Source organism: Pan troglodytes, chromosome X (assembly GCF_028858775.2).
Source record: "Pan troglodytes isolate AG18354 chromosome X, NHGRI_mPanTro3-v2.0_pri, whole genome shotgun sequence".
Classification (NCBI taxonomy): Eukaryota; Metazoa; Chordata; class Mammalia; order Primates; family Hominidae; genus Pan; species Pan troglodytes.
Window position 1 is genome coordinate 20,651,918 of NC_072421.2, and position 26,756 is coordinate 20,678,673.

At 44.5% G+C, this 26,756-nt stretch overlaps 1 protein-coding gene across 14 annotated transcripts in view; it reads right to left on the reverse strand.

The window, feature by feature from the left end:
- The window catches only part of MAP7D2 (MAP7 domain containing 2), a 111,394-nt gene that overhangs the window by 55,619 nt on the left and 29,019 nt on the right, over window positions 1-26,756 (reverse strand). For 13 of the 14 annotated variants that reach the window (XM_016942859.3, XM_016942871.3, XM_016942870.3 and 10 more), the window contains exons 2-3: window positions 2,082-2,159; window positions 768-931 (exon numbers count right to left, since the gene is read on the reverse strand). In XM_016942859.3, coding sequence (XP_016798348.1) covers window positions 768-931; window positions 2,082-2,159 — 242 coding nt within the window. The remainder of the gene's footprint in view (window positions 1-767; window positions 932-2,081; window positions 2,160-26,756) is intronic. The other variant, XM_054676725.2, reaches the window with a different exon arrangement.

Here is a 26,756-nt window from a genome sequence, read left to right on the forward strand (position 1 = left end):
AAATTATCATCAACTGACATAAGGTTTTTATTACCTCCTAAAAATATAATCGTGAAGAAAATCTATAATCCAAATATGCTTTCTAAATATATTTTCAAAATTTAGTAATAAAGAACTCTGTAGGGGTAATTATGTGCCATTTCTTTTTTAAAAGGTAACTGGAAAGAGCAATTAAAGCAAAGAACTACATTAAAATTTAAATATATTAGCATCTTGGTATTTGAGGGTAGACTAATTTGCCAGTAGCAACTGACAGGATCACATTGTTCTCAACCTCACAAGCTCTTGTTCTGGCCTTGTGCCTGCCCTGGAGGCATGAACTCCCATCTGTAATCCTCAGATTCATCTCACCCAGCCGCTATCCACAATCTCCTCTGAGTCTCTTTTTTTTTTTCCCCTATCTACTAGACCACCAGGGACCCTTTGAGTCTTAGAGTCAGAAAAGGTTATGACTAAAAGAGGCATTGGAGACTGCCAAATCCAACCCTCACTTCACAGACACACAAATCAAGGCCCAGAGAAGCCAACCAGTTTGCCCAAGATCACACAGCAAATTAACACCTGAGTTGAATGGATAAGTCTCTGCGGTTCTATGTCGGTGCTGCTTCGAGTTTCATGTCATGCTGCTGAAAGAAGGCATGGGAGCCACCAAGGAGAAGGTGCACGGCAGGTCTCTCTCCTACCCCAGAGCTGGGCAGGATGCCCAGGCACTCTGAGCACCCTGCTGAGGGGGCTGGAAGGTGGCGGAGGGTGCACCTGGGCCTTACCTCCTCCTCCCGGAGCTTCTGTTTCCTTTTCTCTTCCACAGCAGCTCTCTTTTGGTCCTCCCGCTGCCGCTGCTCTTCCAGTTTTCGCCATCGCTCCTCCATTTGCTTTTCGTACTGCAGCTTGGCTCTTTTCTGTTTCTCCAGGATCTGTTGCTCCCGAGCAGCTGGGGAAGGAAAGTAGAAGAGAGGTGTCATTACCAGAGCATCCCATGCAGTTTGGATTAAGACCAAAAACAAGGAAGCAAGAGCAGAGCCCTAAAAAGAGCCTGGTAGGATCCTAGCATGCAGTGATTGAGATAAAGGGTTCTGGTACCTCTGCCACTAGCTGGGTAACCCTAAGCATGTTAGCTAGATCATCTCTCTGCCTCGGTTTCCTCCTCTACGATGTGGGGACAGTCATGTTTGCCACATCACAGTGTTGTTAAGATTGAACAAGATGATGACCGTGAAGTTCACAGTAAGTGCCTCCCCACGTGGGAGCTATGACTATGACGGCTGTCATTAAGTCAAACTTGTGCATAATGGCTAAACTATATGCTAGGTTGAGCAATGATGCTTATAAGGCTATGTTCATTCAAAAGCAGTTTAACTGTGTGTGCACCAAGCACCAGACACTGAGCTAAGTCAGGGGGTAAAACACACGAACAAAATTTGCCTTACCCTCAAGGCATTTACTAAGGGGCCCTTAATTCCACCTAGCCAAGGCAGGGAAGGGTTCCCTGGAGGAGGCAATGCTTGTACCGATCAGCAGGAGGCAGTGAAGAAGAGAAGAACCTGAAAGCTCCTCATTTGTCTCAATGCAATGGGGAAACGCTATCTCCCTCAGCATCCTGTGAAGAACACTCTGCACTAATCTGTCTACAGCCTGCAAGAGGCAAGACGGCCTTTCTCAACCAGGGCTCTCTGTCCTAAAATATAAAATGACTCAAGTGCTGATTTTCTCAGTTCTCCTGAGGATGGCCCTTTTAGATTCCCAAGAGAGAACCTGAGGGAGTGTACACAGTTGACACTTGAAGGTGTTAGGACTTCCTTCAATCAGGGGCAGCGATTGTTTCTCTTTCTTCAATATCGTAACTGCAGACCCTAACACAGTGGCTAGAACACAGCAGAGGTTCAATGTTTGCCGAGTGAACTATTCTGAAAATTACCTATTTGTGAACATGCCAGTTGCAGTGTAGGTTCACGCCTGATTCTTCATGTTCATCTAGCAACTGTCCTAGTTCCCATTCATTCACAAATTTCTAAGAATCTTCAGAAAAGACACCACCATATCTCCACTCCCTTGGACCAAAATAGCCAAAGTGCATAACTTACCCAGACATTTTTCTCTTTCTTCTCGTCTTTCTTTGGCCAATCTCTGCCTCTCATCTGATTTCAAAAATCCCTCCATGCCTACAAAGGAGAAAACTAGATGATGTTTCAGTTCTTCACTCTTTCCCTATCTGCTAAGTACTATAGGCAACTGGGCATGGCACCCGAGTCTGACTGCACGTGCACATCATCCATCTCCATCACTTCAACCAAAGGAAGTCCAATCTGTCACTCTCCATGACACACACAGCTGAGGGGCAGCAGCGACCACTTTCGCATGCACCTGCCAAGCTGTCCTGTAGTTGGGCCAACATCAGCCCCAGAGGACAAAGCCCCTTCCTTAATCCTTTGCCCCCAGGCAGACAAGGGGTCAGAAAGTACAGTAAGTGACAGACGGGCCTGGCAGTGTGCAGAGAAGCCCACTGGGCCTCGTCTAGTCAGGCTCCCAAGCCTGAAGCAGGACCACCTGGGGGAGAGGAGAAGCACAAAAATGGACAAAATTTTGAATACTGCTCATTACACAGACACTGAACATTTTACTTTTTTTTTTTTTTTTTTTTTTGAGACAGAGTCTCACTCTGTCGCCTGGGCTGGAATGCAGTGGCGCGACCTTGGCTCACTGCAACCTCTGCCTCCCAGGTTCAAGCGATTCTCCTGCCTCAGCCTCTCGAGTAGCTGGGATTACAGGTGCGTGCAACCACGCATGGCTAATTTTTGTATTTTTAGTAGAGATGGGGTTTCATCATGTTGGCCAGGCTAGTCTCAAACTCCTGACCTCAGGTGATTCGCCCACCTTGGCCTCCCAAAGTGCTGGGATTACAGGTGTGAGCCACCGTGCCCGGCCTACTTTCTGAAAGGAGCCAACGTATGAGCTCCTTGGGTGAGCACTATGAAAGACAACACTCAAGTTCAATTTTGGTTCTGCCAAGTTTGTGCCAATGTCAATCTTAGTATCTTAGAATCATCCAAATATCTACAACAAATAAGATGGAACAAATGACAACTTCCCCGAAAATGTCTGAGAAATATCCCTGGAGCTTTTCATCTCCAACCAACCCCTGCAGAACCCTAAAGGGCTTTCTAAACAAAAGATTAAATGGATCTTCATGATCATTTTAGGATTACAAATAATTTACTGCACTCTGTTACAACTGGACCCAGTATATTATCTATATAATATTTAAGCACACCATTCTTTAGAAGTCAGCTTTCATGTTAATATAACCAGGTTCACTTCCCCAGCATCTGCGCCTTCCTCTCTGGGAGCATCACAAGTTGGCATCATAGTGTGCCTTGCTGCCACAGCAACCTGTGCTTCTTCTAAGGAGGTTCCTGCTGCTGTCCAGGAGGGAGGTCTGAAGGCCTGGCCCACAGTGTAGGCAGTGGGAATGAGGAAGGGGGATGGCGTGACAAACACTGGATTGTCATGATTCCCCACATACATCTGGTTTTGCAGCCTAGATTATATATCAGGGATATTAAAATGAGATAAGTACTAGAAAAATCCAAGTGCCATTCTTCATTTTGTTTTTGGTCATCTCTTAATCATTATGACACTATCAACAATATGAACGTCATCAAAAATGTAAAGGCCAACTCCTCAGCTCATTCCAGCCACCCCGCAATCTGACTCCAAACTCTTTTCCCAACTTGACCTCAGCACTGCCCTTTCTCCCATGCACCTTCTAGCTCATGCCATCCCTTATTCTACCCTGCTCCACCTGTTTAAACCCTGCCCATCTTCAAGACCCGCACAGTCCCCCAGCCCTATGATGCTCTGTGCTCCCACATGGTTTGAGGACTCTTATTCTGCTCTCTCTGTAACTCAGTCTCCCCTGGTGTGTTCCAGAGCCATGTGTGGCTGATGCAACTCTGGGTCTATACAGCTCCGGCCACTGTCCCCTTACATGGTGGCTCCAATGCATGCACACAATGCTCAGAGGCAGGTGTGAAGTTAGTGGAAGGGGAACAAGCATAGAAAATCAGGTTTCTTTTTTCTCTAAACACAGTCAGGTTCTAGTGTCTACCTCAAGAGTCTGATTAATAAGAATTAGTTCTGTGTGAAAAGTTACAAAGAAAAGCCTAGGACGCCTAGACAGATGCTCTCATCGGCACCTACACAAACTCACCCACCCAGGCAGGGCCTGAACCTAGCTCTGTACTGCCCATGCTGCCCTCTAGGTGTTCATGGGCCTGCTCCGTATCTAAAGTAAGCCTGAAAATGGCTGAAAGCGCTCTTCAAACAGAGGGAAAAAAGAAAAACAGAGAAGAAAAAGGGCCAAACACACTTGAAACTGCCCACATTACCTTGAGGCTTTACAGAGGCTGCTTGTTCCACAGACATGCATGATTTTAGGCTGCCCTCTCATGGACACACATGAGAGTCACACCTTCAAATCATCTTTCCAGAAAATCTTTATTATCATGCTCACAGTCATCATCACCAGCATCATCATAATAAGAGGTAATAACTGACCAGTTCCCAAGGACAAAGTGCACTGCTCAGACTTTCTCAGCCCAACCACCCTATGATGACAGAGGTGCTGTGATGATCCTTGTCTTACAGGTGTAGAAACAGAGGCACTTGAAGCCAGATTCCAACGCAAGAAACTGGCTTCAGGACCCACTTTAAAAACCATTAAATTTTTTTTTCCTAATCTCTCACATCTGGCTGAAAGGACCCACATTCTCAGTTACCGCTTTTCTGGGCTGCTTCCCTGGCACAGGAAGAAATGTAACACCTTAGTCTTAGTGCTGTAACGAAGTGATGCATGCAGGGAACAAATCTTAACCTGGCCCCAAGAATGAGCTTGCAAATCTAAAGAGAAGTCAAGTGTGACTCATTAGAGCAGTATGAAGTAAGCAGTACTGTGAGCCAAGCGCTGGCCCAGCTGGACACAGATGTGGCCCCTGTCCAGGCAGGCTAATTAGCAGCTTCCTCCTCACACTAGTGGTTTGAAAATGTTTGCTCAGCAATGTTTTAGGGCTGATGCTGGGTGGGGAAGGGGTTACAGAGGACCCTGGGGGAAGCTGTAAGGCCTCTCCTTGCTCATGCCACAATGCATGGCCGTCTCTTTCTTTTTTAAATTCAGTTTTATCCCACTGAAAGGGGTGGAGTGACTCAAACAGCCCAACATGGGCAATGTGGAATCTCTGTGTTCATTTGGTAGCCATGAGCTATACATGGCTATTTAAATTTCATATCAAAATTAAGTACAGTTACAGTTCAGTTCTTTAGTCACACTGGGCACACTTTAGGCACTTAATAGCCACATGTGGCTGGCGGTTACCACCCTGCAGTGAGAAGCCTGGCAGCTCCCTCCTGTGATTCTCTCTCTGCACGTCTAGCTGCTCTGGGGCACATGTGGATAAGGAGGTCTGAGTTGAGTCGGGATTGAGATTTACTGGATGAGTAAAGCTTCTTCCACACAGCATCTGCTTCTTCTGCTTAATTGTTGAGCAAACATTTTGAGAATATCCATTCCAAGAGAAGCCAAATTAACTCATCTCCAGCTTCCACCTTCTGACTCTGTATGTTTCTCCCAAAGGCTGTCGAAAAGCCCTTGAGCTCATTCCGAGGTAAGGAGGGCTGGAGCACAAACCATGGCCTCTAACAAATAAACCAGTTATTACCAAAACACAGCCAGATTTAAACCAGAGGAATTGAGGTAGATTACTGTGAACACTAACACCAGGAGATGCCCTCTAAAGACACAGTGTATCCAAGAAGTAATGCTTGATACGGTTTGGCTCTGTGTCCCCACCCAAATCTCATCTTGAATTGTACTCCCATAATTCCCAGGTGTTGTGGGAGGGAACTGGTGGGAGATAATTTGAATCATGGGGGCAGTATTCCCCATACTGTTCTCATGGTAGTGAATAAGTCTCACGAGATCTCATGATTTTATTTCTGCGTTTGCATCTTCCTCATTTTCTCTTGCCGCTGCCATGTAAGAAATGCCTTTCGCCTCCCTCCATGATTCTGAGGCCTCCCCAGCCATTTGGAACTCTATGTCCAATTAAACCTCCTTTTCTTCCCAGTCTTGGATATGTCTTTATCAGCAGTGTGAAAATAGACTAATACAGTGCTGAATTCAGTTCCAAAAGAAAGTCTTTATGTATGGCCTGAAATCCTAAAATGTCTAACTTTCCTACCCAATCATCCTTTGTCCATGTGCCCTATTTGTGTGCATTTATCATCTTTTTTTAATCTTTTTGAGACAGGATATCACTCTGTTGGTTGCCCAAACTGGAGTACAGTGGCACGATCATGGCTCACTGCAGCCTCCAACTCTTGGGCTTAAGTGATCCTCCCACCTCAGCCTCCCATGTAGCTGGAACCACAGGTATGTGCCACCATGCCTGGCTAATTTTTTTATTTTTCAGTAGAGACAAGGTCTCCCTATGTTGCCCAGGCTGATGTTGGAACTCCTAGGCTAAAGCAATCCTCCTGCCTCAGCCTCCTAAAGTGCTGAGATTACAGGCATGAGCCACAGTCTATGGCCATCTCTTTCTTTTTTTAAAACCAGGGACCCAGTTTTACCTCTGAACTCCATAAGAACTTATGGAGAACAGATCCATGCCTACATGCTTGCCAGGGGTTGAGAGGGTAGGGGTGGGAGGGAAGTGGATGTCTATAAAAGGCATCATGAAATGTACTCTGTCTTGATTGTATCAGTGGTAACATTTTAGTTGTGATACTGTTCTATAGTTTTGTAGGATACTACCACTGGGGGAAACCAGGTAAAGGGAGCATGGGCTCTCTAATTTTTTTTTTTTTTTTTTGAGACAGGGTTTCACTCTGTCACCCAGGCTGCAGTGCAGTGGCACAATCAGCTCACTGCAGCCTCGAACTCCTGGGCCCAAGCGATCCTCTCACCTCAGCCTCCCATGTAGCTGGGACTACAGGCGTGTGTCACCATGCTTGGCTTTTTCTTTTCTTTCTTTTTTTTCTTTTTGAGACGGAGTCTCGCTCTGTTACCCAGGCTGGAGTGCAGTGGTGCGATCTCGGCTCACTGCAACCTCCGCCTCCCGGGTTCAAGCGATTGTCCTGCCTCAGCCTCCTGAGGAGCTGGGATTATAGGCATGCGCCACCACGCCTGGTTAACTTTTGTATTTTTAGTAGAGACTGGGTTTCACCATGTTGGTCAGGCTGGTCTCAAACTCCTGACCTCGTAATCTGCCCACCTCGGCCTCCCAAAGTGCTGGGATTAAAGGCATGAGCCACCGTGCCTGGCCTCGGCAATTTTTTTCTTATTTATTTATTTATTTATTTGTAGAGATGCAGTCTCACTATGTTGCCCAGGCTGATCTTGAACTCCTGGCCTCAAGCGGTCCTCCTGCCTCAGCCTCCCAAAATGTTGGGATTACAGGCATTAGCCACTGCACCCAGCCTATAATATTTCTTATAACTGCGTGTGGATTGACAATGACCTCAAAATACAAAAGTTTAATTATTTTTTTAAAAAATCTGGCCCAAATGTGAAGCCCTGGGAAGGACCTAAAGGGGATACCCTCTCAGAGATGCCCTACCCAGGAGAAGGACAAAGAGCACCCATGTCAGAGCCACCCCTTCCCCACTGTTGATGCAATAATGTTTCCCAGGGCAACAGCATCCAGGCAAACTTGCAACTCTGAAACAGAGGTCTTTTCCTGGGCAATTAATTCCTACAAAAAAATTGGAATAAAACAGGGATACTGAGCAGCCAAACAACTATTTTATGTTAACAGAAAAGCATAAAATCTCATACTTGACTGAGATCCTATTATCCCTGGGCTGCAGGAACACATTTTTAAAAACTAATTTTAAAATGAATTTTATTAGCTTGAAGTACTCTCCTATAGAATATTAATGACCTGATATTAGTCAATTATTCATGGTAAGAACCACTATCAAAATACAAAGTTTTAAAGGGAAGCCAGCTGTGTTCAACTTTGAAAAATTAATCACATTAAATGAATTTTAAAATAACCTTTCCGATCACACTCAGATTTGTGCAACTGCAATGTCCAGAAAAAAAGGGAAGGAGGAATGAAGAGCTCATCCAATAGGAAATACAATGAAGGGTCCTCACCTCCTCTGGGGAGCCATCCTGATCCCTTCAAGGGGTTGCCAGGCATCCTCTGCTCTGTGGACTCACAGGCACTGTTTCCCACCTTAATGGTCACTCTTGGTTGCACTGTGATGATCTGTTTAAGCATGTGGAGACCACCGCTTCTCAACTTTGGCTATACAATGGAATCACCTGGAGAGCTTTCAAAAATATAGATGCCTGAGTCTCCCTTCAGATTCTGATCTAGTCAGTCTTAGGTGTGGTTTAGGCACTGTTGCTTTAAAAGCCCCGCGTGTGATTCTAATGTGCATCCAGACCTGACAGCTGTCCTAGCCTACTGCTCACCACACTTGAGCATGCATCAGAACCACCTGGAGGGCTTGTGAAAATGACTGCTGGACATCACCTCCAGAACTTCTGATGGAGTAAGTCTGGGGTGAGCCAGAGAATCTGCCTTTCTAACAAGCTTCCAGGTGAGGCTGACACCACTGGTCCAGGGCCCACACCTTCAGAACCAGTGTTCTAGATTATGGTGATTCTACAGGGCAGGGCCCTCCCTGTGGCTACTCTCTGTATGACAGAGCTCAGCAGAGTGAGCCCCAAAACAGTCTGCGGAAGGAATGACTGATCACCTGCCACATTCCTCCACAGTGTTTACCTTTGCCAAGGTTGTTACTGTCCTACATGCTATTGTCTAGGTCTGTTTGTTTTGTTTTGTTTTGTTTTCCGTGGAGGTGGAAGGCAGGGGCAGGGGGACTGGGTCTTGCTATGCTGCCCCTGGTTGATCTTTAACTCCTGGCCTCAAGCAATCCTCCTGCCTCAGCCTCTCCAGTCGCTGTGATTACAGGTGTGCACCACCCTGCCAGGCTTTGGGTCTTTTCATTTGACCCTTGTCCTCTAAACTCTTGTCTTATCTCTGAATCTCTGGCACCCTAAAGACTGGGAGGGACTCAAAAAGTTGCTGAATCAAAGGGCCACGAATATTATGTCCCATTGATGGAAACCTCCTAATTTGCAGAATATTTTAACCTCATACCAGAAGTGTCTATAAAAACAACCAACATTTTAAGGCATCTTTGTACCCATTTTTCTGCTAGAGTTGTGGGAGGAATACAAGGGTAAAGAAAGGAAGGCGCTCCATGAGCTGCTCCCCATAGCCCCACCCCCAACACACACACAGATTAATCTTTCCATTGAATTCCATCAGTGCTCTGATTCTCACAGACCTTTTTCCTCTTTACTTCACATTCGGGTCCTTCCCTCTCTCATTCACCACCCTCAGGCACAGGAAACTCTACCCTCCCGATGCCCTCTCTCGCCAACCCTCCCTTTCCAATCCATCCATCAGGATACAAGCTTCTTAAGGGCAGGGCTAAGTCCCATTTCTTCTTGTAGCCCCCAAAGGGCCTAGCACAGTGTTTTGTACACAGTAAGCACTCAAGAAATGTCAAGTTCATGAAGGGGAAGCAGTAACATATACTGAGCACCTCAGTTTTTGTTCTGTCTTGGCCTCCAGGGGATTAGAGGATCCCACCCACGTTGAGGGTGGATCTTCCCCCACCTAGTCCACTCAGACTCACACACCAATTTCCTCTGAAAACACTCTCACAGACACACACAAAAATAATGCTTTACCAGCTCTCTAGGTATTCCCCAATCCAGTCAAGTTGACACTAAAAATTAACCATCACACTGGATAAATATAATATGGCGTTATACATCCATACAATGAAATAATGTTCAGCCATAAAAAAGGAATGAAGGGGATGGGAGACATTGTGAAACACTACTAATGGGTTCAAGATTTCTTTTGGGAGTGATGAAAATGTGATGGTATTTTAGGCAGTGGTGACAGTTTCACAACATTGCGAATGTACAAAATGCCACCAGATTACACTTCAAAATGATTAATGTTATTATTAGTAAATTATATTGCAATAAAAGAATTTGTAGTGATCCCCCCCCACCCCAAAAAAAGCAAAATACCAAAAACCACATCAGGGAGTGTTCCACAACAAGGCTTAAAATCCAGAGCCTAGTTGATCTTATCTGCGGCCTTCTCCCAAATCTTCTAGGTTGCCTGTTTTTCCTTTTCATCCCAAATATCTAGATGATATATCTGGTTCCAAAGGCAAACCTATGTGGTACATGTGAGTATGTAAAAATCATATATATTTCTATAAAGTATCTTTGTCACACAATCCCAACAGCTTTGTTATTAATTATACTTTGTAAAACTGGGGAGCAAAAATAAATGTTAGCAAATTGGAAGAAAAATGAGTGTTTATTTTTAAAAGGGGATGAAAAAAACTGCCAATAAATGATAAATGTGTTGTGATAAACAGCTGCTGTGATGGTTACATGAAATGTGTGGGAAGAACTTCCCGTATAATAAATGCTCATTAAATGTTGCTGGCCATTATTTTTAGAGGGGTTCTTTTCTTTTCTTTTTTTTTTTTTTGAGATGGAGTCTCGCTCTGTCACCCAGGCTGGAGCGCAGTGGCACAATCTTGGCTTACCGCAAGCTCCGCCTCCCAGGTTCACACCATTCTCCTGCCTCAGCCTCCTGAGTAGCTGGGACTACAGATGCCCGCCACCACGCCTGGCTAATTTTTTGTATTTTTAGTAGAGACGGGGTTTCACCGTGTTAGCCAGGATAGTCTCGATCTCCTGACCTCGTGATCCGCCTGCCTCAGCCTCCCAAAGTGCTGGGATTACAGGCGTGAGCCACTGCACCCGGCCCATTTCTTTAATCTAGAAAATAACCTACCGGCCGGGCGCGGTGGCTCACGCCTGTAATCCCAGCACTTTGAGAGGCCGAGGCGGGCGGATCACCTGAGGTCTGGAGTTCGAGACCAACCTGACCAACATGGAGAAACCCCATCTACTAAAAATAGAAAAATTAGCCGGGCGTGGTGGCACATGCCTGTAATCCCAGCTACTTGGGAGGCTGAGGCAGGAGAATCACTTGAATCTGGGAGGCGGAGGTTGCGGTGAGCCATGACTGCGCCATTGCACTCCAGCCTGGGCAACGAGAGTGAAACTCCGTCTCAAAAAAAAAAAAAAAAAGAAATGGAGACTTTAAAACATCAAGTGACCCACCCATCCAATGTCCTATTAAGTGGGAGGAGTCTAATTATCTCTCTGACTTTTAATCCAGTGTGATTTCTTCTGGACTCTGCTGCTCTCCTGGGAGAGAGGAGGTGGGGTCAGATTCAGATCAGTGAAAGGCAGGAGTTGGAAATTCCAGGCAAGGGTAATGATTTATGCAAAAATATGCTAGAAAATAATAAAGCCTGAAATCCAATTGAACTTTTCAATCTTGCAAGTGGAAACTGAAAATCAACTGACAGAATCTAGAAACTTTTTCATTATTGCATGAGGGTATATTGTTTTTGTTCGGAAAGCATCACATACTCCCGCCTCATATTTTTCATTTAAAACCTCAAAACCAATTACAATCCCATAAGGTCACTAAACTTCCCATTTAAATTTCTTTCAGTGTAGGGCTAAATCTCAATTCTCTCCATAACTCAGGATGAGTGCTTTAATACAATGGACTTTTGATGAAAACCAACAGCGAAATTGTGTAGCAACCTAATTTTTCTTCAAAATGAAATTCATAACCATTAAAGGCACTCTGAGAACATCAACAAAACAACCCTTAACAGTGTTAAAATGAGGCCAGGCGCGGTGGTTTACTCCTGTAATCCCAGCACTTTGGGAGGCTGAGACAGGCGAATCACCTGAGGTCAGGAGTTCAAGACAAGCCTGGCCAACATGGTGAAACCCCGTCACTACAAAAAATACAAAAAATTAGCTGGGTGTGGTGGTGTGTGCCTGTAGTCCCTGCTACTCAGGAGGCTGAGGCAGGAGAATCACTTGAACCTGGGAGGTGGAGGTTACAGTGAGCCAAGATCGTGCCACTGCACTCTAGCCTGGGTGACAGAATGAGACTCCATCTCAAAACAAACAAACAAACAAACAAAAACAGTGTTAAAATGAAGGTTTAATCATACCAGCATACAATGTGCAAAAAAAGAAAACCCTAAAAAGTCAATTTAATGTATGATTGGCACTTTCAAAATCCCAAATCATGAAATTTCAGGTGGAACAGCTCTGAGGCCCCATTCAACCAGAGATGAGACTGCTCCATCTCTCTCTCCACCAGAAAGAGAACTCTGTCTTTATGTTCTTGGCTTTTTCCATTCTACCCATCCAATATGAATCAGTTATTGGGCTTTCATTACACAGATGGAGAATATATGTGGGTAGATTTCCAGTACTGTGAGAAATGAATCAGTTTTCATTAATCGACACTGGAAAGGGGAAAAATATGCTGCATGGGGGTGGGGGATGGGGGGAATAAAAGAGAGAAGGAAGTGAAAGAGAGATGAGGGACTAGGAAGCCATGAGCCATGTTGGACTGTTTCTAGGGAGAGTTCTGACTAGGAATTGAGTGAGGGAAGGGTTTTGTGTGACTCTTGGAAGGTACAGTATGTGGGTGTGTCAGTGTGTGTGTGCACAAATAATACTGGGAGCCAGAGGACGAGGCAAAAAGCTGCATATTAGGAATTCATCTTTTGACACTTTTCTAGTCTCCAGTAAATGTATAAATTGCTTTTAATGCCTTTTGACTACTGAATTCTATTTCTTCGACTATTACATGAAGTTCTGGTATTTATTTGGGATACTTATTTTGGAAACAAATACCTAGGCAGGAACTAACCTCAGGGGAATCATATGGTTACAAAGACCTATCAGTGGCCATTTATTCCATTTTCTATCTCTGACAAGAGCAGAACCAGGTGGTTTCAACTTAAATTTGTCTCTCAGGAAGATGCCATTTCTTGCAATAGCTTAATAACTCTTCTGAGCATTTTTTTGGTTGGGGGAGGGTTCTAATCCAATGATTCTCAAGCTTTCGTGTGCATCAGAATCCATTAGAGGGCTTACTAAAAACTGATTGCTGGGCTCTACCCCTAGAATTTCTGAGTTAGTAGGTCTGGGGTGGGGCCTGAGAATTTGTATTTCTAATAAATTCCCAGATGAGGCTGATGCTGCTAGTCTAGGGACCACGCTCTGACAATGAATGATCTAATCCATTTCCTACCTGCTATAATTTTCTGAACTGGCTTAAATTTTCTCTTAAATGGTGATAATAAGTCACTATTATCACCCAATTCATTCCTTGCAACGTGCCCCTTTCAAAGATGTCATGATTCATACTTTTGAATGAGGCAAGTCTAGAACTAAGAATTAAGTTCAATAACTACTGACTACTAGGATGAAGGTATAGACATCCAAAAGGTATAGACAATTAAAAAATGTATACAGGCCGGGCGCAGTGGCTCATGCCTGTAATCCCAGCACTTTGGGAGGCCGAGGCGGGTGGATCACCTGAGGTCAGGAGTTCGAGACCAGCCCGGCCAACATGACAAAACCCCGTCTCTACTAAAAATACAAAAATTAGGCGTGGTGGCGTGCACCGTAATCCCAGCTACTTGGGAGGCTGAGGCAGGAGAATCTCTTGAACCCAGGAGGTGGAGGTTGCAGTGAGCCAAGATCACGCCACTGCACTCTAGCCTGGGCAACAAGAGCAAAACTTAGTCTCAAAAAAAAAAAAAATTGTATACAGATGCCAAAAAGTCCTTGAAAAGAAAGAAGTGGAGAAATAGGGAACTACTTTAAGACTATATACGAATCTACGCCATTAATAGATTTTCATAAAATATGCCCACTAAATTCCCATAGGTTTCCTTTTAAAACAGCTAACTGAATTACATTTTCCAGAAAAATGCAGACATGTAAGATTATTACTAAACAGTTCAAATGATTCCTAAATGATTTTCTTAAATCACAATTGCACAGCTAAGAGAAGGGCCATTTTCCCCACCAAATGTAGAATTGGGCGAAGCCCTAACAATACAAAGTGCATAGTACTTTGACATCAAGGTCAAATAATAATAATGAGACTGGATCCCTCCCCTGACCCCCGACTCCAAAACTTGGCATGTAATCATCACCATTCTGCCACAAAATCCTCTACACACGGTTATCAGAAGAAGGTACAACAGGAGTTCTAGCCGCGCGCAGTGATTCACGCCTGTAATCCCAGCACTTTGGGAGGCCGAGGTGGGCAGATCACCTGAGGTCAGGAGTTTGAGACCAGCCTGGCTAACATGGCAAAACCCCGTCTCTACTAAAAATATAAAAATTAGCCAGGTGTGGTGGCATAAACATAGTACCAGCTACTCGAGAGGCTGAGGCACGAGAATTGCTTGAACCTGGGAGGTGGAGGTTGCCGTGAGCCAAAGTTGTGCCATTGCACTCCACCCTGGGCATCAGAATAAGACTCTGTCTAAAAAAACAACAACGACAACAACAAAAAAAAACAGGAAAGTTCTGCAGGACCTGCTCTAAGCTTCCTCTTCTATAAAATGGAGATAAGAGTAGAACCTATCATAGAGTGAGAATTAAATGAGATATAGGCACTGCTTAACTGTATCCAGCACACAATAGGAGCTCAACAAATCCAGCTATTCTGCGTTGGCTATTCTAATGCACATGCTCCTATTTATTGTTCTCCACCTTCCACTATGGAGGGCCTCTGCACACACACCTGGAAACCTCAATCAGGCTACCTTTCCTAATGGGGGTGATAAGATAGAGTACATTACAACACTGCCAGTGTAAAACTAGGGCAAGGATTCTTTTCCAACAAAAATTATACTAGAAACATGTATATGTCCTCTTGATTTCTCATCTTCTGCAAAGAGTATATCAGTTACCAATCACTGTTTGTTTGCTTGTTTTTGTCTACACATGTAGACACACGCCCTTTATGGTAGAAATGAGAGATCCTGTCTTCAGCAAAATAAGTAATTTCTTATTTAAAAAGTACATAGAGATGACATCTCACAAACACTAATTATGAAGGTGGTATATGATGATGTTATTCTATATTCATACACATGTACTCAGCCACCCCAGGAACTCCTGCGCCAGTAACTCAATCTGGTAAATAAGCTCCCCAGAACCAAAAGACAACATGCCAAGTTATAAAATTCAACAGTGCCTAGTTTTGAGGACTGTACACATATTTGTGGGCTAGATTGTCTTTTTCTAAAAACATGAGTTCCTAAGCACCTACTTCTGGCCAGGCATTATTCTCTACAAATATTATTTAATGCTCACAATAATCCTAGGAGGTGGGAGGCACCCCCATTTTATAGATGAGGAAATTGAGACTCAGAGAGGTTAAGAAATCTGTCCAAAGTCACACAGCTATTAAGTAGCAAAGCATGAATTTGAGGCCAGTCTGGTTGACTCTCAATAATGAGAGGGCCTAAAGGGAAGGAGCACTGACAGAGAGACCTAGATATCTAGAAAATGGTAGCTATTCCTACTGGGAAGCACGAAGGATGATGCTAAGAAAGAGGAGTGGGCTCTGCCCAGCTCAGTTAAATCCCTGCTCAGCACACACTAAGTGTGACTTCTGGGGAAGCTTCTCAGCCTCACTTTTCTCAGCTGTTAAACAGCACCTGTGTTACAGAGTAATGTGGAGCTTAAGGAACAATATATGCAAAGCTCTTAGAACATATTAAATGCCTAATAAATATTAGCTAACAGTATTATCATCATTATTACTGGTTTAGATATGGCCCTTAAATGAGATATGTCCTGAGTATCCAGAAAGCATGAGTATTCCTTAATCTCATTACCTGACCACCACCATGTCTACTACCACAGTCTAGAACCAGCCCCTGACCCTCCCTGATCTTTAATCCTTGTTTTCACATCAGCAATGTCTTCAGCTTGCCCCAAGCCTCCAGTGGGGGACCCATCGGGTAGGCTAGGCCCCGAGAGTGTACATATTTGCCAAAACTCATCAAACAGTAGACTTAAAATTTGTGCATTGTAGTGTATGTAATTTATACCTATTTTCAAAGCTGTAACAACTACAGCAACAAACAGAAAAGGCAAAATTCAGTGCTGACCACCTGCCATATGTTGTTAGTGCCCAAAGCTATGAAGAATAACCCGGGAACTCCCAGGTAACCACATCTTCACTGTGGCCCTGTGAAGAAGTGGGGTGTATTTGGACTCCAAGGGCAGCATGGGAAATAGGAGGTATGCCTCCTGCCAGGGCCAGCATGGGAACTGAAGTCACCTGCAAAGGCCCAGGCAGTGGCTGAAGAGTCAGTGGCTGAAGAGAAAGAGCATGGCAAAAAGGCCTAACCTTGCTGGTTACCAGAAGATAAGGAAATCTAAGAAGCTGGTTCGTTGGTCCTGAACTCTTCCTTGACAGCTGTTATCTTCCAGGGTAACTGTTAACCTGACTTTCTCATGCCTTTAACTGTCTCCAGTCTACATCAGATCCCAGCTACAAATGCCCCAAAGGCCTGGTTCTTTCTACAGCTACCAGTAAAACTGCCTCAATTGGATTTTCTCCCCATTCATAGATAAAGCTCAGCCCCCTCGGCCCTGAGAGCTTCTTCTTGGCTCCATCCATGTGGCCTGCCCAACTGTATCCTAGTCAAGAGACTGGGTAAATTCCTTAACATCTCAGAGGTTTAAATTCCTCTTCTATAAAATAGGAACATTACTACCTACATCCCAAGGTTATGGGGTAGAGGCAAGACCTTTTGAAAATGCTTGGCATGCAGGAGTATTCACAGTTGGCTCCTTTCCCCTGATGATAGAAGAGAACACAGACAAAACAAGTTGGGGCAGATGACCACTGGGCCCCAAATCCTGGAATCATTTCAGTCTTCCCAAGAACCCCATAAAACTCCTCCAGGAAAACCCCCACAACTTCCTAAGAGGTCACAGTTTTCATTCTAAGGCTTTCTCTGCCAAGCTGATAGTTTGCTTAGAAGCTAAGATGAGCAAACTCAAAGGTAGCGAAGGAAGACATAGTCTAGAAAAATTAAACTCAACTGATTATCTACCGAGCACCATGATACGAAAGCTTAGCTCCCACCCTGGATCCTCATCTGGGAGGCAGGAATTACCTAGCTTCCTGTGTTTCTACAATTATATGTAATTTCAAAATAAGCCAATATGCACAGCATATTCTATTCACAGCATGATTTGCTAGTTAAAAGAAACCTATACAGCTAAGCTCAGGGCTCCCTAAGGTAATACATGTGACTCTATGCTAAGGTCTGTCCTCCCAGCCTTCTTCCCTGTGTGGTGGTTGCAAGATCATCTCTCCTCCACCTTCATGCTCTCCTTTCTGTGTAATTCTGTTCATCACAGTTTTTTGTGCATGCCTGTTCTTCAACAACAAGAATGTGGATTCTACCCACCCTATACAAGGTGATCCCAAAAAACCAACAAGCAAATGGGGCTAGAATGAGATAAGGCAGTAAACATGGACAGGGCAGCAAGGGTAGAGTTTTCTACCATGGACAGGGCATGTAGGTCTGGGCATCTGAACTTGGCCTCAGGTCCTTTAGAGATGGAGAGGCTCTGACATGCAGGGCTTTTGCGTGAGCTTCTGGAGTCTCACCTGATAAAGGGCTCCAATCATGCAGACAAAATGACCCTTGAAGAGCACCCCCACATCCCCCAGCAAGTACAGAGAGGGCAGCTGAGTACAGTGCCCTGGGAGCAGGGGCTCCAGAGCCAGGTAGCCTGGGTTCTAACCCCATGGAGATCGCGCCCACTCACTGGATCACTAGGAGCATTAATTGAGAGGGAAAGGATGCAAACAGGAGGAGGGAAAAGAGGGAACTGCTCAGTACACTATGTGCTACACAAGCACTGCTCAATAAATGTCAGGCATCATTATTCCTCAGCCTAACCCAGCCAGTATTTTCCTGTAATGGTGGGGCAGAGGCTGGCTTTCAGGTTACATATCAGGAGAAGCGGTTGCTCAATGAGGGTTGTGTCATGTGAAAATACAAGCTCCCAACTCACCAATCCAAGACAAGACTCAGAAAGGCTTTGAGCTTCTGGAAAGAGGGCCAAGACACGGGGATAAATGACTCTTGCTTAGAAGCTTGTTGCTTTTTCTCAGCAACAAAGCACAAGAAATGTACAAATATCTCTTTTAAACTGTGGACAGAACCCAGCAGGTAATGACTGGTAAAGAGAAATTACCTGTGGAGTTTCCAGTATTAGCAATGTCATTTGATTTCTATTCATGGTGATGTGTATGTGTGTTTAATAACATGAAAGTAAAAGATGTAAAAGAGTCTCATCCTTCCTATAGGGAGATAGCTAAAAAGAAAAAGAAAGAAAAAAGGATCCCAAAGGCTCACCAGAGACCTTTCCAGCCAATCTCCATGGCACTCCTGGCCCAGATGCCCATAAGGCCCCAGGTCCCTACCATAGGACAAGCTGCACTCTTGAGTATGAGCAAGCCAACTGCAAGCTCTTTGTCTCAAGCTGATTATATTGTCCTCATTCCTTGTTTCTGTTTCTGCACAATTACATGTATGTGGTTGTTTGGGGTCCCTCCAACCTCACTGTTACAGGGTTAACAGGACCCTTCAGACCCCTTCCCTGAGGACAGCCCCTTCTTCCTAGGCTGACAATTCTTCCTTGGCCATCTCACTGGGCATCAGATCTGATTTTTTTTTTTTTTTTTTTTTGAGACAGAGTCTCACTCGGTCGCCTAGGCTGGAATGCAGTGGCACGATCCTAGCTCACTGCAACCTCTGCCTCCTGGGATCAAGGGATTCTTGTGCTTCAGCCTCCTGAGTAGCTGGGATTACAGGTGTGCACCACCACGCTCAGCTTTTTGTATTTTTAGTAGAGGCGAAGTTTCACCATGTTGGCCAGGCTGGTCTCAAACTTCTGACCTTAGGTGATCAGCCCGCCTCAGACTCCCAAAGTACTGGGATTACAGGCATAACCCACCGCGCCCGGCCCAGATCTGAGCTTTAATCACTGCTGAGCACAAACTACCCAATGTGAACTGCTTGCTCTCCTAGCCCTGCTATTCCAACTTAGCTCATGGCAATTCCAGCCCACAGCAGAGATGGTCCCAGCTACACCACTGAGTCCAGAGGCCACTGACAAGGCTACTGAAGAGCAATGCAAGTCATTAGGGTAGTGCTTAGGCCTGCTCCTACCACCAGCTAGCTTCCGTTTCAAGAAGATTCCTTAGTTTTAAAACAAAATGCAAAGGATAAATAAAGGGGCTAGGAAAAAAAATCACTCTTTTGGGCTGGGAGCAGTGGCTCATGCCTGTATTCCCAGTGCTTAGGGAGAAAGTGGGAGCATCGTTTGAGGCCAGGAGTTCAAGACCAGCCTGGGCAACATACCAAGACCCTGTCTCTACAAAAAATATTTTTTTAATTAGAGAGTAAAACTCTTGGTATTACAACAATTGGGAGACAGGTTAAAAATGATTTTGAAAGTTAGAACCCCTGTTCCATTTCCATTTGTCTCTGAAAAACATGCCCAGCAGAGTTATCCCCATCCTAGGCCCACAGATCTGTGCGTCTGGCATCCTCAGTCCAGCCACAACATAATTCTTAAACAAGGACAATCTTCAAGGGCACTTTGAGGCCTTGAGGAAACAGCTTCATGGCACAAATAGATTATTATTTTTGTATTTTTTTTGAGACGGAGTCTCGCACTGTTGTCTGGGCTGGAGTGCAATGGCGCGATCTCGGCTCACTGCAACCTCTGCCTCCTGGGTTCATGCCATTCGCCTGCCTCAGCCTCCCAAGTAACTGGGATTACAGGTGCACACCACCACACTCGGCTAATGTTTTGTATTTTTAGTAGAGACGGGGTTTCATTATATTGACCAGACTGGTCTCGAACTCCTGACCTTGTGATCTGTCCACCGCGGCCTCCCAAAGTGCTGGGATTACAGGCGTCAGCCACTGCGCCTGGCCACAAATAGATTATTTTTAAACCACAAAAGCAGAGTACAATGTGTAACCCCATTCAACATTGTTCAGGGCAGTCTGGTTGGCCTTTTAAACAGCCTCGCAGTTATCTCTAGCTTGTCAATTAAATTTACCTCTATCTAACCCACCTCCAGCCTCTAACCGCATCCCTGCTAAAACCCTCTTTGGAAAACAAAAGAACCATGAATCTTAAAGTTCAATTTATTGCTGCCAGTAGTTAAAAGTTGATTTTGAAAATAGTAAAACTACAGATTATGATACAAAAGAAAAGGTAAACGGTGGAACTGAATATTTGGTTCTGGGAAAGATTTGTGAAAAGTAAAACAACGAGGCCTTCAGGGGAGAATTCCCAAGGTTTATGGACATGTACAAGCTTCTCTTTTGGCCGTTCCACAGAAAAGGCCACTGCCATTCCAAAATAACACATAGGAAAAGTGCTTTTCCCATGTGCACTACAGGTATGCCTGAGTATGGATGGTACCTGGGCTGTTGTGGCTGTCACTATTTCTTTCCTTTTCATTTCAGGAAGATAAAAATAAATGATATATGCATTTTCAAATCCTGTGTGTTGCCATTCATCTGTAAAAACGATCATCAAAGAACAGCAATATGCTGTTGCTATTTAAGCATGCTAGCACATCACAGCAATCGGGTTTTGGATGTACCACATTATTTTAAGTTAGCCAAACTGTCATACTTAAAGGTCAATACATACATTTCTATTATAGCTGACCGAAAACTAGTGCTTCAGATGACCACTGCCTTTAAAAATAGCAAGCTACACAATCCTTACACTCTAATACTGTGGTTCTCAATCAGGGGAGACTGTGTACCCCAGTGCTTGGCAACGTCTGGAGATATTTTGAGACTCCAAAATATCTCCTGGGGAGGTGCTACTGGCATCTAGTGGGTACAGGTCAGGGATGCTGCTAAACATTCCACAGTGCACAGGACAACCCTCAGCCTCAAACAAGAATCATCCAGCCCTTGGCTCAGGCCTGTAATCCCAACACTTTGGGAGGCTGAGACGGGTGGATCACTTGAGGTCAGGGGTACGAGACCAGCCTGGCCAACATGGTGAAACCCTGTCTCTACTAAAAATACAAAAATTAGCCAGGTGTGGTGACACGCGCCTGTAATCCCAGCTACTCGGGAGTGTGAGGCAGGAGAATCACTTGAACCCGGGAGGTGGAGGTTCCAGTGAGCTGAGACCGCATCGCTGCACCCCCGCCTGGTCAACAGAGCGAGACTCACACACACACAAAAAAGAATCATCCAGCCCCAAAAGTGAGTAGTGCCAAGGGTAAGGAAGCCTGCTGTAGTAAGCTACACTGCATGTGACAAATAAAAAAACCTTCTTCACAGTGTATACACCTTGGTTGATGCCACATCAATATACGGTAGTAATATAAAACCTCAGAAAACGATAAAGAAAATAAACACGATTCCCATTTGGGTGGCTTTGTTAAAAATGGTAGCAATAATAAAATAATTCTTCAATTGCAGAGAATTAGTAAACTTCTGATAGGTGTTTGACAGCATCAATGGGCATAATTTGTTCCCCTAGGTAGGACTGTACCCTCCCTCCCTTCCTTCCTGTTCCCTCCCTCCCTCCCTCTCTCTCTCTCTTTCTTTCTTTTTGAGACAGAGTCTCACTCTACTGCCCAGGCTGGAGTGCACTGGCACAATCTCGGCTCACTGCAACCTCCGCCTCCCTGGTTCAAGCAATTCTCCTGCCTCAGCCTATCGAGTAGCTGGGATTACAGGTGCGCACCACCACGCCCAGCTAATTTTTGAATTTTTAATAGAGATGGGGTTTTGACATGTTGGCCAGGCTGGTCTCGAACTCCTGACCTCAAGTGATCTATCTACCTGCCTCAGCCTCTCAAAGTGCTGGGATTACAGGTGTAAGCTACCACACCCGGCCAGTAGGGCTGTATCTAAACGCCTTATTAGCAGTGGTAAGGCTTTTAATTATTATGGAATAAACTGCACCAACCTTCCTTTCCCAGATGGCAGTACAGTGAAACCATGGTAGGAACCTACAAGCGAGGCAAACACATTGAGCTGCCTCACAATCTGGAATGGGAAGGCTTACTTGGCCAGGCAACCCTGCTCAACAGGCCACCCTGAGGAGATCAAACACACGCCATCTGCCTTCATATGACCTATACAGGCCCTACCAGGCAAATAAGTCCCCTCCTAAGGACATTAGTATAAATTATACTCTTAGTCATAATCCCTGTTGGTGAAAACAATTCATATTGAGTCTTACAACAAATATCCTGCCTACTTACTGTGGGCACAGGAAAGAGGAGAAGAAGGATGGATGGAAACAGCTTTGATACTTGTAAAAACCCGTAAGTACTGAAAACTGGGTTTACCTGATTTGATCAGCACTAAAAGGAAGTCTGATGTATCTGATCAAAGTTCTTAAAAAAATACAGCATTTCCCTACAGGCACGTTTTTACCATAAAGAATCAGTAAAATGTAGGTTGCCTTACAACCACAGCCACTGTGGCCCTTTTTATAGTAACAAGGAAGGACGTCTGTGTTCCCAAGGTAACCCAACATTCTGCTCATCAATATGGCACTGAGTACTTTCATCGAGCACAGTATCCACCTTCTGAGGTTTCAAAATTGGAGTTCTCTGCTAAGGACAGGGCGTGATGGTTGTATGCACACAATACATAGCCAATATGATCACTAAATGTAAGAAACAAAGATAAAGAGAAGGAACAGGGTAAAATGTTTTCTCAGGTTTTTTTCTTTTTTCTTTTTTTGTGACAAAGCCTCACTCTGCTGCCCAGGATGGAGTGCAGTGGTGCAATCTTGGCTCACTGCAACCTCTACCTCCCAGGTTCAAGCGATTCTCCTGCCTCAGCCTCCCAAGTAGCTGGGATTACAGGCATCCGCCACCATGCCCAGCTAATTTTTCTATCTTTAGTAGAGATGGGGTTTCACCATGTTGGCCAGGCTGGTCTCGAACTCCTGACCTCAAGTGATCCACCTGCCTCAGCCTCCCAAAGTGCTGGGATTACAGGTGTGAGCCACCGTGCAGGCCTGCGCAGTTTTTTTCTAAGTGATCATTCAAGCTGGTAACAAACCATTTCATCCAATTCACCCAAAGACCTTCATTGTATGCAAAGAGATGTCTGTGAGGAATATGCAAAAGCTAATAAAGGCATTTCAAATACAGGCAGGCCCTAAGGTGTGGCCGGTCCTTCTCAGAGCTGCCTTCTCACTGTCCTTTCCTTATCCTGTCCCTCACACTGCTGATGTCCATGTCCCGCACCCAATCCTGTCTTCCCAGCTGCTCCTGTCCCCTGTCCCACACAGGTGGGTCCAGGGCTGGGCCCACGGGAACCCTGTCCTCCCATTTCAGCTACACGGTCCCATTTCAGCTACACGGTCCCATTTCAGCTACACGATAAATGAATAATCCAGATGAGAGGTGATTAGAATCTGAATGGAAAGGAAAGGATAATTCTAGTATGAAAAGGTAGACACTACACATATAGGCAACTGAATGGAGGTGGGGAGGAGAGAGTCAAAGGAGATCTGAAGTTTTGGGCCCAGGAAGCCAGGAGAACAGTGGTTGGCATCGTATGCGGAAATGTGCAGAAATAGGAAGTAGCCTCAGGAGACTTGGGGGAAAAGCCATAAGTTTAGTTGTTAAAGAATTTGGGAGGCATGGAAAATAGCTTAATAAGAGATTTCGATAACAGCCAGTTTAGAGAAATAATGATAATGAGGATAGCAATAATAATGATGATGATAATAATCAACATTGATCATGTCAGGCACAGTCCTAAATGCTGTTTTTTTGTTTTGTTTTGTTTTGTTTTTTTCTGAGACAGTCTCGTTCTGTTGCCCAGGCTGGAGTGCAGTGGCGCTATCTCAGCTCACTGCAACCTCCGCCTCCTGGGTTCAAGCAACTCTCCTGCCTCAGCCTCCCTAAATACTTTACATGTCTACACTTATTTGATTATCCTAACAAATCTATGCAGTAAGTACTATTATTGTACCCATTTTCCAGGTGGGGAAACTGAGACATTAAGACACTTTCCTGAGGTCACAGAACTGGTTAAGTGGCAGAGGTGCATTGCAAACTCAGGCAGTCTGACTCCAGAATAACACATTGGTGGGGGGAGTGACAGTTGCCTAGAGGTGAAAGGCAAGGCCTTGTCTTAAAGGCATGGTTTGCAAAGGAAAATATATTTCACTTCACAACAGAAACCTGTAACACATATGCTATAGTCTGGATAACTGACGTTGACATTTTATCCCCAATATTGGTGGTAAAGCCAGGTGGGAGGAGTTTGGGTCATGAGGGTTTGGTGCTATCCTCGTGGTAATGAGAGTTCTTCTCTGTTAGTTCCCATGAGAGTCCCTCCAGAGCTGGATGTAAAAAAGAGCCCAGCACATGCCTTTCCTCCCTCTCTCTTCCTCTATCTCTGCATGTGGTCTGTGCACATGCTAACTCCCCTTCCCCTTCCACCATGAGTGGAAGTAGCCTGAGGACCTCACTAGAAGCAGATGCTTCTTGCAGTCTGCAGAATCATGAGCCAAATAAACCTCTTCTCTTTATAAATTACCCAGCCTCGGGCATTATTTTATAGCAACACAGACTAAAACAACATATTCAACTCTGGGCTTCTAATTCATTTAAGGAAAAGATTTTCAGAGCCTGTCTTGGCAATAAAACTTCACAAATCTAGCCCTATTTTCAGAAATTACAGTATTTCAGACACATGTGACTATTACTTAGTAAAATATTTAACATCATTTTACCTCTCTGCTAACCATCATGGTCTAACACACAAGCAAATAGCAGGTCCAGGCTTAAAAACATGTCACAAGTCAACTGGGGAGTTTAAGAAGGTCAAAATTCTTTTAACTTATGGATCCAGCAACTAATTTCTTTCCTTTTTTTTTTTTTTTTGAGACGGAGTCTCACACTGTCACTGGACTGGAGTGCAATGGCGCTATCTCGGGTCACTGCAACCTCTGCCTCCCAGGTTCACGCAATTCTCCTGCCTCAGCCTCCCAAATAGTTGGGATTACAGGTGCATACCATCACGCCCGGCTAATTTTTTTTTTTTTTTTTTTTTTTTGTATTTTTTGTAGAGACAGGGTTTTACCATGTTGGCCAGGCTGGCCTCGAACTTCTGACCTCAAGTGATCTGCCTGCATTGGCCTCCCAAAGTGCTGGGATTACAGGTGTGAGCTGTGCCCAGCCTCTATTCACATCTGCACATTTTTGGGGTTACTTGCTGAGCTGCAAGATGTTTTTATTTGCTTATATTTTATTTACAAGAAGGTTGGTCAATAGTTTTCTTTTTTTTTTTGGGGACGGAGTCTCGCTCTGTGTCCCAGGCTGGAGTGTGCCATGACATCATCATAGCTCACTGTCACCTGAAATTCCTGGGCTCAAGGGATCCTACTGGCTCAGCCTCCCTGGTAACTGGGACTACAGGTGTACCCCACCACACCCAGCTAATTTTCTTTTTTTTTTTTTTTTTGTTGCAGAGACAGGGTCCTACCATCTTGCCCTGGCTGGTCTCAAACTCCCGGGCTCAAGCAATCCTCCCACCTCAGCCTCCCAAAGTGTTGGGATTACAGGCGTGAGTTACCACACCCAGCCTGGACACAGTTCTTTGTCTGACATTTTTATTGTGAATATTTTCTCCTCATCTTATTTGCCTTTTAATTTTAATGGTGTCTTTTGAAGAAAAGAAGATTTAATTTTTGATGGTTTGATTTATCAATTTTTTTCTTTTATAATTTGAGCTTCTTGTATTCTAAGAAGTCCTTGCCTATCCCAAGGTGATGAAGGTTTTCTCCTGTGTTCTCTTTTCTTTCTTTCTTTTTTTTTTTTTGAGGCAGAGTCTCGCTCTGTTGCCCAGGCTGGAGTGCAGTGGCACGATCTCGGCTCACTGCAACCTCCATCTCTCGGGTTCAAGCAATTTCTGGCTAATTTTTGTATTTTCAGTAGAGACAGGGTTTCACCATGTTGGCCAGGCTGGTCTCGAACTCCTGACCTCAAGTGGTTTGCCCGCCTTGGTCTCCCAGTGCTAGGGTTACAGGTGTGAGCCACCGTGCTCGGCCTCTCCTGTATTTTCTTCTAGAAGTTTTATGGCTTTAGGTTTAGCTCTATTTTGGAGTTAATTTTTATATATGATGCAAGGTATCAATCACGGGTCATTTTTTGCATATGGATATTCAGTTGTTCCAGCACCATTTGCTGAAAAGACTGTTCTTTTTCCATTAAATTATCTTGATACCTTTGTCAAATATTCAATTACTCATATATGGACTCTGCATTCTCTTCTATTGATATGTTTGTCTATCCTTATGCCAGTATCACACTGTCTTGATTGTAGGAATCTGTGTTTTTAATAAGTACCCCTAGAAGGTTCTCATGATGATGTCCATTTGGGAAATATTGTACTAGATTTTTCTAAAGACCCTTCCAACAATGACAGTATTAAGTTTGTGTATTCTCAATAGCTCAGCCTCAATTTATGCCCTAGTCCTTGCTACTCAGAAGTGAGGTCCACAGACCAGCAATGTCAGCATGAGCTGAAACTTGTTCAAAATGTGGACTCTGAGTCCCTGCCCCAGACCTATTGAATATAAAATGCATTATAAGAAGATCCCCAGGGGATTCCCATCAAGTTTGCAAAGCACTGCCCTAGATGTCATTCCCTTGGAGCAGGAGCTTTCCAACGTTTTAGATCATTAA